The sequence below is a fragment of the Mustelus asterias genome, chromosome 23 (assembly GCF_964213995.1).
Source record: "Mustelus asterias chromosome 23, sMusAst1.hap1.1, whole genome shotgun sequence".
In the NCBI taxonomy this organism is placed as follows: Eukaryota; Metazoa; Chordata; class Chondrichthyes; order Carcharhiniformes; family Triakidae; genus Mustelus; species Mustelus asterias.
The window spans coordinates 51109427-51122557 of NC_135823.1; the positions used below are offsets into that span (position 1 = coordinate 51109427).

A 13131-nucleotide genomic window follows, 5' to 3' on the forward strand; every position below is an offset into this window, starting at 1 on the left:
CCCCACAACATATGGTTCACCTGGACTCTGCATGTCTACGTCGAGGCAGGCTGTCAATAAGCTCTGGTGTGTAGTTAGTGCTTCTCAGGTGCTCTTTGTTGCAATCTTACCTCGGTGGGAATGCCCTTCTGGAGTGGCAGCTGGAAGTGGACAGGGACAATAAATATCGCAGGGTCAACATAGATATTATATGCGGCAGTGTTTTGTAACCCCGGAAACTCAGTAAGCAAGTTCAGTGAATGCACTCATGTGCCCTCAGTCCTCATCCTTGGGGTCATACGGGCTGCTGAAGTTCACCAAGATGGAAGCGCATTTGGCAACTGGAGTTGGGAGAGGCAAGTGTATGGAACTGGCCATTGTGTGAGAGAGGAGAGGGAATAATGCTCGTTGGAAAGACACTCACATAGGGGGATGTGCACGGGTGGATGTCCCAGATCCTGAAAGGGCTCTGGGTCAGGGAATTGGCAGGACGCCTTCTTGCTCACATTTCTGTTTGCTTCATTTCAGTGTTTGGATCGAGAGGACGATGGAGGCAGTTGAGCTGGTAGTGCTATTGCTTGCAGTAGAGCAACAGCAACAATGTTAACATGCTGGTGCACATGAGCAGGAGCAGCAGCCTAGAGGAGGGGGTGGCAGAGCCCGCTGATTTGAAAGGAGAACATTGTAGCTCCAAAGGTCCAGTGCCGCAGAAGACTCCGTCTGTCCCAAGGGATGGTGGACCACCTGTGCCAGATGAGGCAGAGCTGGCACCACATGGACTGGGAAGTCACCCATTGCCTGCGGCCCTGAAAATTACAGCTGCGCTGAACTTCTACAACAGTTCATTTCAGGGTGTCCTGTGCAGCATCTCCCAACCTGCACATAAGGTGACTGATACGCTATTTGTGAGATGTTACCTGTACATCAACTTTGATCGAGACCAGGCAAGTCAGGACACCAGACCTATGGGCTTTGCCTGCAAAGCCGGACTGCCCCTAGTGCAGGGTCTGGTTGACTGCATGCAAATGGACCGGTGCTCCCCATGGAGGCATGGGCTGCCACTTATCAACCGCAAGGGATTCCACTCCCTCAACATGCAGATCGTGTATGACCATGCCTTGTACATGATGCAGGTGTGTGCCTGTTTCCCAAGGAGCATCCAAGACAGCTGCATACTCAGACGCTATCAAATCCCAGCCGTATTCGAGGGAGACCAGATGCTGGAAGGATGGTTCCTTGGGGACAAAGGGTACCCACTCAGGAGGTGGCTGATGATGCCAGTGGGGAGGCCCCAAAAACCCACTGAAACTCGATACAAGACTCATGCATCTACACGTGTGCTGGTCAAACAGGCGACTGGCCTGTTAAGGATGCCTGGACCAGTCAGGTGAAGCCCTCCAGTACGGCCCTCAGAGTGTGTCCCGCATCATCATACTGTGCTGTGTTCTGCATGATGTGGCACTGCAATGGGGCAAGGCGTTGGATGAGGCACAGGAGCACCACATCTCTTGGATGAGGAGGACGAGGAGGGTCAGCCCCTGGAGGAAGGACCTTGGGCAATAGCCTGGGCCCCAATGGGGTGAAGGGCTGGCGACACCCTGATTGCCTCGCGCTTTGGGGAGGACCGGGACCTTGGGGGTCTGGGTTGCTTTCAGGCAGCACGGGTGTTGCAGAGCTACCCTCTTTGGTGCGTCGGTCACAGGGAGGGGGGAGTCAGATGGGCTGGACACCCCCCCAAGTTGCACCTGCTGATCCTCTTCCCTGTGGGTGTCTGGGGTCCCTGTGCTCCTCCATGGAGATAGAGGAGTGAATTTTAGAAGCCCCACTTTCCTCTGGCGCTGACACTTGCGGATTGCCAGAAGTGCCTGCACCAAGCAGCTCACACCCTCCAAGATGGAATGCATAACCTGAACCATGGAGTGGACATCCTGCACCAAGGTCTCCACTGTGGATGCCACCTTCGCAGCCTTGACCTTATTGCCACGGGGTGACAGCACCATCTCCCCAGACAGAAGACGATGGAACTCTTCCAGTTGGCCTTGCAGTCTGAGGAAGGATGCTGACATCCCTTCCTGATATTTGCCTTTGTAGCTTCAACTGTTGGGGCATGACCAAGCCCAGGGTCATTTCCAACATCTGACCATGGATCAGCAGAGTTCTGGGCTCCCGTATCCCTCTGAGTGCCAGATTTCTGGGACGTCACTGCCTCTGCCTACTGTGGATCATCAACTGTGATGAGCTCATTAGTGGATGTCCCAGAAGCCTATCTACTACTTAGTCCAACTGAGGTGAGAGTATCTGATGGAGGGTGTGGGTGACAGCTCTGATGCTTCTTTGATACTGGTCTCCGAGATGTCTCCCTCAGAGCTGCTCAGGTCTGTGGTGTCCAGAGGGTGTGAGAATGGTCTGGGCTGGTCCACTGAATGGCCTGCAAGGGAACTGAGATGGCATTACTGCATGACAGGGGCAGATGGATAGAAGAATGTTAACTCATGTGAGGCAAATCATGGCTGGATGCGTTGAGGGTTCTCACTTTTGTCTCTTGCCTTTACCCTTGCTGCACGAAGAAGGTCATCTCATCTTCTTCTGGCACTACAGCCCAGTCCTCTTCTGGAGAGGGATGGCACTCACTATCGCAACCATAGCCTTCTAATGGGGTTGGTGATCTTGCTAGCTGGGTGTCTGCCTGGTCACGGGTAGAGGATCTCAAATCTCTGCTGGACCCCATCTAGCAGTTCGCTGAAGACTCCCTCGTGAAATGTGGCGCTGCATTCCTGGCAGCCATTCTCCCAACTAGACTTGGAACAAGTGCTGGGGAGGTGTTTAAAAGGAGCACTCCACTGATTGCAGAGACTGAGCGAAGAGCGAATCTGAGGCAAGTCACCATGAGTGCGGTGTGAAACTTGTGAAAATAAATTTTGTTTTAAAGTGACTGAATACATGACAGTTTTTCTCTCCAATGATGCTGATGGGATTCTCTTTTCGTCAAGACCAATTCTTAGAAAATATACCCGAAAATTCTGCCATGATTTCTCCCATTTCAAACTGCAGCAGGGATTTGATTTTTAAAAAGTATACGGGTATGTGCAGTGAACGTCGAAACCTTATGAGTGGCTGAACTGTTACGACCCATTTTCTGTCCCCCCATGTTAATTTTTTAAAATGTCATTCTCGAGACATGGGCATTGCTGGCGAGGCGGGTAGTTACTGCGCGTCTCTAATTGCCCTGAGAATGTGGTGGTGGTGGGCTGCCTTCTTGAACTGCTGGTTGTGGCTGGGCCACCTCAGAGGGCAGTGAAGAGTAATCCATGTTGGTGTGGGGCTGGAGTCACATATGGGCAAGACCAGCTAGCGACAACCAGTTATCTTCCCTGGAGGACATTGGAGACGTGATGTGGAGATGCCGGCGTTGGACTGGGGTGAACACAGTAAGAGTTTTAACAACACTAGGTTAAAGTCCAACAGGTTTATTTGGTAGCAAATGCCATAAGCTTTCGGAGCGTTGCTCCTTCGTCAGATGGAGTGGAAATGTGCTCTCTCTGTGCGCTGTTTGAGAGCACATTTCCACTCCATCTGACGAAGGAGCAGCACTCCGAAAGCTTATGGTATTTGCTACCAAATAAACCTGTTGGACTTTAACCGGACATTGGAGAACCAGGTTTTAAAAAAAATAACAATCCACCAGCTTTGTGACTCCCTTTATCCATATCGTCTTTCAAAAGTTACACTGAATGTATTATTGAAGCATGCAGATCATGCACTGCTGATCAGGTCTGGGCATCCTGAGAAAGACAAGGACTTACAATTGGTCACTTGGTGTAGGGTGTTGTGCTGCTTCCAGCTTGGAGGTTGGCTCACTGACGAAGATATCTCCTTTACACGTGACGGACCAAAGAGCCTGGTTAGACGGGGGACCTTGGAGTTCCCTGCTGTCGCAGCATGCTAAACTCAGGACAGCAAGCTGTAACACAATGCATCATACTCCATTACTAATTATAACTGAAATTAATACATTGTACAAGAATGATAGCCATTTCATTGAGTTTGGATGAAACTTTGCCTGTTGCAGATGGCTTCTAAAACTATTCAATTTTTTACCTGACCATCATCAACAACAACCTGTATCAATACATGGTGCCTTTAACGGCACTTGATAGGAGTGTTATCAAACAGAATTTGACTCTGAGGCGCATAAGGAAATATTAGGTTTGGTGACTAAAAAGGTAGGTTTAAGGAGCAACTTAAAGGAAGAGAGAGATGTGGAGAGTTTTCGAAGGGAATTTCAGAGCTTTGGGCCCCAGCAGCCCATGGCTGCCAACAGTGGCGCAATTAAGATCCAGGTCAGAAATCGTAAGAGAGTTTTGGGCTGTCAATGCCAATCAAAGACACAACTACTTAATCCAGTGCAACAAAGTAAAAATCTTTGCTTGGTTATTCAGTAGCACAGTGGTTAGCACTGCTACCTCATAGCCCCAGAGACCTGGGTTCAATTCCCGCCTTGGGTGACTGTGCCTTCTCCCAATGTCTGTGCAATTTCCTCTGGGCGCTCCGGTATCCTCACACTGTCCAACGATGTGTGGGTTAGGTTGATTGGCCACGCTAAATTTCCCATTAGTGTCTAAAAGATTTGTAGGTTAGGTGGATTTGCTGTGGTAAATGCATGGGGTTATGGGGATAGGATGGGGATGGGCCTGGGTAAGATGCTCTTTAGAATTTGTGCAGATCTGATGGGCTGAATGTCTACCTTGTTCACTGTAGGGATTATATGATACTAGGGGAATTTGCCGGGTAAATATGTAGGATTATGGAGATAGGGCCTGGGTGGGATTGTTGTCGATGCAGACTCAATAGGCTGAATGACCATCTTCTGCACTGTATGGATTCTATATTGCTGTAGGATAGCCATTTTACTTTTAAATTTCAAATAATTTTAAAATGCAAGCACAAGATTTGTTTCTGTGTCTCATTGTTATACGAATAAGATAATATAATGAGGAGAGCTACTAGTTTTTGCGTGAGATGCTGACACAATGTTATCAGTGGCTACCAATTTGAAAATAACGGTTAGAAGTGTTGGAATAGGGCAGGTTCACTTTGGATCCCTGGGTTGAACTGAAGAATGTGGAATTCCAATCATTTTCTGCTCCCTCAATGATGTGCCTGACATTTGTACCATGTATTGGGTGCAGGAGAATCCCAAGATTGGTCCTTAATTCACAATGGATTGGCTGAAATCAAGAAGACAGCAACAGACATTACAATCCACTGAAATGTGTTGGGGGAAGAGAAGGAACAAATAACAATTTAATCTAGAGAACCAAGGGAAGGGGGCTGCACATGTATGGATATCAGGGGTTCCCTATGATTCTGGTCCAATCCTTTCCTTGGTTGAACAGGGTAACAACATTTTATTTCAAGCTCATGGCACTTTGGATTAAAGACCAGTCAGTGTCCATGGAGCAATAAAGCATTGCGCGAGTCATTGCCCTCATGAGGGGATGAGCAAAAAGTTAACCGGCGAAAACGGTGAATCAGATCAAATTATTTCTCCCAGATGTAGGTTTTCTTTAGCAATGACTCATTCTGAGGTTGACGTGCCCCATTCTACAGGGGAGCAGTTACTCCTAGACTTTCCTGAGCTCAGTTGAGAAGAGTGATCAAGGTCATGCCCTGCAAGTCTGCGGCAAAGCAAGTTATGTGCTGAGCCTCAAGGCTGCCTTTGTCTGCTGGTTTCATTGAACATGAGCGCTGCACAATGATTTACTTCTTATTTGTACCATATGGTTCTGCTCTGCAGAGAAATTGCAAAAATAAAGCAAATAAGAATCATACCACAGACAAGTTTCTTGGCTCACATCTAAAAATCACATTACAGACTCCCACAGTGGCTCGGGAGAGACGTGGGTGAAGATGAACAGGAATTTCCCAGCTTCAATCCCTGATTCATGTTGAGTTGGCTGCGACTATCCTTCATGTGGCAATATGATCTTAGAAACCAACATCCGCTGGTCAAAGAGAAAATAAATAAACCAGGGCTTTTGCTCCAGATCACTATCATGTGAACTGTGCTGAAATGTGCACAGATGTGGGCAGCATCAGCCAGTATTGAGCTACATGGTAACACAGTGGTTAGCACTGCTGCCTCACAGCGCCAGGGACCCGAGTTCAATTCCAGCCTTGAGTGACTGTGTGGAATTTGTGTGTTCTCCCCATGTTTGTGTGGGTTTCCTCTGGGTGCCCCGGTTTCCTCCCACAGTCCAAAGATGTGCAGGTTAGGTTGATTGGCCATGCTAAATTGCTCCTTAGTTTCAGGGGGATTAGCAGGGTAAATATATGTGTGGTTAGGGAGATAGGGCCTGGGTGGGATTGTTGTCAGTGCAGACTCGATGGGCCAAATGGTCTCCTGCACTGTAGGAATTTTATGATTCTTGGCACAAAATCTAGCCTAATATTCCTAAAGCTGGAACTGAGGGAGTGCTGCAATATTGGGAGTTGCTGATGTTGAACCAAAGCCATGACTGCCCTTTCAGGTGGATGTAACCCTTGGCTCTAGTTGAAGAAGAACAGAGGAGGTTTCCAAGGCGACTTGTCCAATATTTATACTTCAAACACAAAAATGTATAAATTCTTATTTTAATCCTGTATTTTCCATTGACAAAATACTCATAAGATCAGCATGTAAACGACCAGAATTAGAATTTAGAAACTGCTAACATTTTTGGTCATGTAAGTTGGCTTTGAGGACGTGTTGGACTCCATGTCCCTTAAGTCAAATCATTGTCAAGATACAGAGCTGACTGACCCCAGCCACAATGGCAGTGACAGACAACTCTGATCACAAAAGGTGTTACAAAATATTTACAGCACAGAAACAGGCCACTTGGCCCAAGTGGTCTCTGCCAGCACTTATGCTCCACATGAGTCTTCTCATTACATTCCACCATTTAAAAAATTCTAATCCTTTCTCCCTCCTGGACTTGTCTGGCTTCCCCTTAAATGCATCTATGCTATCTACCTCAACTGCTCCTTGGGTAGTTAGTTCCACATTCTAACCACTCTCTGGTTAGAGGTTTCTTCTGAATTCCTTACATCTTCACACATATAGAATGTCTTTCATATTTTAAGAATCATTAGTTCTTCAGCTGTTGGATTCAGACAGCGGGAATCTATGGAAGCAGGATCCTACTGTCATGAACAATGTTTATGCAGGCATTGACTCCATGGCATAAAGCTCCTTGAGCTGCAGGAAATGGTTAGCAAACTTAATCATCCCTTATTTAATCGCTTACCCAGTCATACATTTCTTGCTCTGTCGTTGTTGCCAACCTGATTGGCCATCTCTGTTTTGTCCTCTCAGGGGTGTAAATAGCGAATGAGTGTTTTGTTTCATTAGCAATTGGAACCAAAATTGTAACTTCATTTGAAAACACGTGAAGGTACTGTAACATTTTAAAGAAAAAAAAAATCAGACAATTGATAGGATACTATTAAAATGTTAGAAAACTATATCTATGTTAAAGAAAATGCAAAGAGTGATTATTCCAGGAAAACCAGTAGTGTTCATAAAAAGAGATGCATTTTTTAATAGTTATATTTAACTCACTCCCATTGACTGTGAACATCTAGCTGCTAAATAATGTACAGCTCAATATTATGGGATAGGTTGCTGTAATAGATAACGAGCCAATGATATGGGTCTCCATCACTATGTATTACTGTTGGGAAGGGGGTCGCTTAGCTCTGTTGGATGGACAGCTGGTTCATGATGCAGAGCGACGTCAACACTGTGGGTTCAATTCCTGTACCAGCTGAAGCTATTCATGAAGGCCCGCCTTTTCCACCATGTCCCTCACCTGAATTGTGGTGATCCTCGGGCTATGGTCATCTGGGACTATGACGACTTTACCTTTATTACTGCTGGCAGGACACATGACTGCAAACTGGTCAGCCTATCCAGTCACAGGATAGTGGTTTTGTAACTTCTCGAGGGTTAAGCTCACAAGTCTCCCGGGCCACCTGAGGACAAGCTCTCCCATCCATGCTGTTGCTGGACCAGATGTTGCAAGATCTGAAGGTGTGATTTGACCAGATAACTGGTATCCATTTGTAAAGGTGGGAGGGCTGAGACCAACAACTCTTGTTTTTTTGGAAGGGAAAGGGATGGAATCGCATGTGCACTCCAAATTGTCCTCATTATGTCCCTGTATTTTCCAATTTCTTGAATGTAGGAGGAGGCAATTCAGACCCTCGAGCCCTTTCTACCATTCAATTAAATCATGACTGATCCGTAACTTAACTCCATCTAGCATTCTTGGTTCCTTAATACTCTGTACCCAACACGAAGCTATGAACTTGAGGTTTAAAATTTTTAGGTGTCTCCAACCTCAGCAATTGTTTGAGGCAGAGAACATTCCAGATTTCCACTACCCTTTGCGCGATTAAGTACATCCTGGCATCACCCCTGAACGGCCCAGCTCCAGAATTTTCACCTCTTTTGACAGAAGAATCAGATTTTCAAAAGGATGCGAGTCTTTCAAGGTAGAGGTACCTTATAAAACAAAATGATACACAAACAGTCCCACCAAAACAGATCTTTGGAAATGTTATTTACAGCACAAATCCAAGATGGGTTCTACTCTTTCTGGACTGCCTCGTGCAGTCATCAGTAACTAGGAGAAACTACAGCCCAAGTGGTTTCTCTAACAGATCATTTACCGATGGCTATGAATTAGATGGGCTAGTATCTCAGATCCTATGCTGCTCTCACTATGTTACAACAAAGAATCACCTTAAAAATTGCATCCTGGAAGCTTACCACAATCTAGAAGGACAAGGGCAGCAGATGCATGGGAACACCACCACCTGCAAGTCCTCCAAGCCACACACTATTCTGAATTGTAAATATATCGTCATTCCTTCACCGTCGCTGGGTCAAAAATCTGGAGCTCTCTGCCGATCAGCACTGTGGGTGCACCAATACCACATACACTGCAGCTTACCACCAGCTTCTCAAGGGCAATGGGGGCGGACAACAAAATACTGGCCTAGCCATTGATGCCCACAATCTATGAAAGAATCCAATGCAGAATTTTGCTTCAAAAATGCCCTCCACACCTATTACCCACTTAAAAAAAATAACTATTGTTCTTAATCTTGGCAAAGCTCTGCACAGTCACTCTTTAACTGAAAGTGATAAGTAAGAAAGTTGCATTTTTTTTTAATATTGGGAAGGGTATGAATAATTTCAAGTGTATGGTCAGAGGGATTTTCTTATCCCTTCACTGGGAAAACAGCATCTATCCTCCTCTAGTTGAAAGCTCACTTACCCAAAACCTCAACTCTGTTTCCCACTCCATGGGTGATGCCTGACCTGCTGAGTATTTCCGGAATTTTCTTTTTATTATTGGTCACTGCTTATTTCCTTTCCCAGTATTTTTGCCCATCTTTCCCTACAATGCTGTCAAATTTCCCTGCCTTTTTGCTAACTCTTTCTGAATTACTCCCAGTTAGTTATGTAATTCTTCATTAAATTCTTTTAGGAAAAGAACAAAGCACAGTTAAGAAGGAAAATGCTGGAAAGTGTGAGTACGAGGGCAAACATAGGCGATTGCAACTTAGGCACTGTCCCATCACTTAGGCGGAGTAATTTGGGTCTGTACACATTGGAGTTTAGAAGAATGAGAGGCGACTTTATTGAGACAGAGGACTCTCAGGGGTCTTGACAGGGAAAATGCTGAGAGGGTGTTTCCCCTTGTGGGAGCGTCTGGGACCAGAGGGCATAATCTCAGAGTATGGGGTCACCTATTTAAGACAGCGATGAGGAGGAATTTCTTCTCTTGGAGGGTAGTGAATCTGTGGAATTCATTTACCACTGAGGGCTGTCGAGGCTGGGTTAAGTATGTTCAAGGCTGAGGTAGTCAGATTTTTAGTCAGTAAGGGAATCATGGGTAACGGGGAAAAGGCGGGCAAGTGGAGTTGACAATTATCACATCAATTATCAGTCATGATCTCATTGAATGGCGGAGCAGACCTGATGGGCCAAAAAGCCTACTTCTGCTCCCATGTCTTATGGTCTTACATAGCTCAGACACAATTTATATAAATAGTTGTGTATCTCGTTTGAACCAAGCTGCTCTTTGTTATATGTGAAGTATTTAGGATGGTGTCAAAGGAATAGCTGTTTATCTTTTTACCAAGTTGTGCAAGAAGCCCATGTACCTTGCCCTGCGCACCCCAATAATCTACATATAAAACAAACTCAAACTGTAATGATCAGGCTAATACTAATGATTAAGTTTATTTACAACAAGGAATAATTACTCAGGAGCACTACAATATTTGACTTACACCATACTTAAGTTGTTACAAGGAATGTATCCACACACAATACAAATAATTCAAATGACCAATTGTTATTTAATATTTTGAGGTATTTTCGCTTATTTGAATACAACAATTAAAACTCCAAATATCTCTAGTTCCACTCCACAACACTGAGATTTGTAATGGAATATATGTGTTGCCCTGAAACATTTAGTGAACAAAGATCTAAATCACATCTCCCGTAGTATCCAGCCTGAAGATTGCAGGACAGCAGAAGTGACAGGCAGAACTCACCTTCTTCTCCTCGTTGAATGTGTAGTAAATGAAAAAGATCCCATCCCTTTTCCCGTCATTCCCTGTAAACTGTTCCAGTGCTACCCGGACATCTATCCATTTGTGGGGCTTTCCATCTCTCCACCACTGCATTGCTCCCTTCTTTATCCATACGGACTAAATATAACAGAGCGACATGGAGAAGAGAACAGTTACAAGTCACTGGAAGCATGTTTATCTATGTATAAATAATTGGCAGCAATCCCCCATTGTCTAAAATTAAGAAACCCACCTCACAGGAATGGAAAGTCACCTGTGAATCAGATTGAAATATTCAGCTCCTTAGATGATGTTTAATGTGACAGTAATTATGGTGTAATTATTATACCATGTCAAGAATCTCTTCTGTACTACAAGGCAGCACGGTGGCATAGTGGTTAGCACTGCTGCCTCACAATGGAGACTGCCACAAACTGGAGACCTGTGACCAGCGGTGTGCCTCAGGGATCAGTGCTGGGTCCACTAGTATTTGTCATTTATACTAATGATTTGGATGAGAATATAGGAGGCATGGTTAGTAAGTTTGCAGATGACACCAAGATTGGTGGCATGGTGGACAGTGAAGGAGGCTATCTCGGATTGCAACGGGATCTTGATTAATTGGGCCAAAGGGCTGACGAATGGCAGATGGAGTTTAATTTAGATAAATGGGAGGTGATGCATTTTGGTAGATTGAAACAGGGCAGGATTTACTCAGTTAATGGTAGGGTGTTGGGGAGAGTTACAGAACAAGGAGATCTAGGGGTACATGTCCATAGCTCCTTGAAAGTGGAGTCACAGGTGGACAGAGTGGTAAAGAAGGCATTCAGCATGCTTGGTTTCATCGGTCAGAACATTGAATACAGGAGTTGGGACGTCTTGTTGAAGTTGTACAAGACATTGGTAAGGCCACACTTGGAATACTGTGTACAGTTTTGGTCACCCTATTATAAAAAGGATATTATTAAACTAGAAAGAGTGCAGAAGAGATTTACTAGGATGCCACCGGGACTTGATGGTTTGAGTTATAAGGCGAGGCTGGATAGACTGGGACTTTTTTTCCTGGAGCGTACAGGGCTGAGGGGTGATCTTATAGAGGTCTATAAAATAATGAGGGGCATAGATCAGCTGGATAGTCGATATCTTTTCCCAAAGGTAGGGGAGTCTAAAACTAAAGGGCATAGGTTTATGGTGAGAGGGGAGAGAGACAAAAGTGTCCAGAGGGGCAATTTTTTCACACAGAGGGTGGTGAGTGTCTGGAACAAGATGGGTATAGAGGGATATGGGCCAAATGCGGCAATTGAGACTAACTTAGGGGTTTAAAAAAAGGGCAGCATGGACAAGTTGGGCCTGTAAACTTCTATGACTCTATAACTCGGTTCGATTCCCAGCTTGGGTCACTATCTGTGTGGAGTTTGCATGTTATCTCCGTGTCTGCGTGGGTTTCCTCCAGGTGCTCCGGTTTCCTCCCACAGTCCAAATGACATGCTGGTTAGGGGCATTGGCCATGCTAAATTCTCCCTCAGTGTACCCAAACAGGCACCGGAGTGTGGCGACTAGGGGATTTTCACAGTAACTTCATTGCAGTGTTAATGTAAGCCGACTTGTAACACTAATAAATAATGTTAAAACTTTAAACTATATCTTTAAAGAATAACCTTAAGGTTCCACTCCCTGGTGAAACATCTTTTAGAAATTAAGCAAGGAATAAAAGCACAAATCGGAGATAAATATTATGATGCAATAAGTAAAATATTCAATTTGTTTCTGAGCTGGGGCTCTTTGGATAGCATTCTCACCTTTGAGTCAGAAGGATGTGGGTTCAAGACCCACTCCAGAGACTCAAGCAGACAATCCATGCTGGAAATACTTAAGGAATACTACACAAGCAGAGGAGTCAGTTTTTGAGAGAGACATGTAGATGACATGTGGATGCAAAGATCCCATGGCACTATTCCAAAGAACAACAGGGAAATTCTTGCAGTCTTCTGGCCAATATTCATATCTCAACCAATATATTAAAACAGCTTATGTGGTCAGCATAACATCGCTGTTTGTGGGAACTTAGTGCGCAAATTGGTTGCAATATCTCCTACATTGCAGCAACAATTCAACGAGTACTTTGTTGGCTACAAAGTGCTTGGGGTGTACTGAGGTTCAGGAAAGGTGCTGCATAGCCCGAAAGATGTGCTGGTTAGGGGCATTAGCCATGCTAAATTCTCCCTCAGTGTATCCGAACAGGTACCAGAGTGTGGTGACTAGGGGATTTTCACAGTAACTTCATTGCAATGTTAACGTAAGCCTGTGACTAATAAGTAAACTACAGAAATGCAAATCTTTTTTAAAGACATTGGAAGCATCTTACCTGCTCCACTGCCTGCTCATAATGCTTAAAATCCTCCAGCTCCCGTTTGGACCGTTCAGTTAACTGATGAACTATCTGCTTCCGCCAAACTGTCTGCTGGGCACAGCTAATGGGCATCGAGAATGATTGCAGAGAGAACAGCTGTCCTGCAA

The 13131-nt window shown here is 45.1% G+C and overlaps 1 protein-coding gene across 2 annotated transcripts in view; it reads right to left on the reverse strand.

Moving 5' to 3' along the window:
• tecpr1a (tectonin beta-propeller repeat containing 1a) overlaps window positions 1-13131 on the reverse strand; it is a 68440-nt gene that overhangs the window by 28764 nt on the left and 26545 nt on the right. For both annotated transcript variants that reach the window (XR_013500688.1, XM_078240620.1), the window contains exons 11-14: window positions 12980-13125; window positions 10597-10752; window positions 7269-7418; window positions 3783-3940 (exon numbers count right to left, since the gene is read on the reverse strand). Coding sequence is in view for 1 of the 2 variants with exons in the window: in XM_078240620.1 (XP_078096746.1) it covers window positions 3783-3940; window positions 7269-7418; window positions 10597-10752; window positions 12980-13125 (610 nt within the window). In the remaining variant the exon portion in view is untranslated. The remainder of the gene's footprint in view (window positions 1-3782; window positions 3941-7268; window positions 7419-10596; window positions 10753-12979; window positions 13126-13131) is intronic.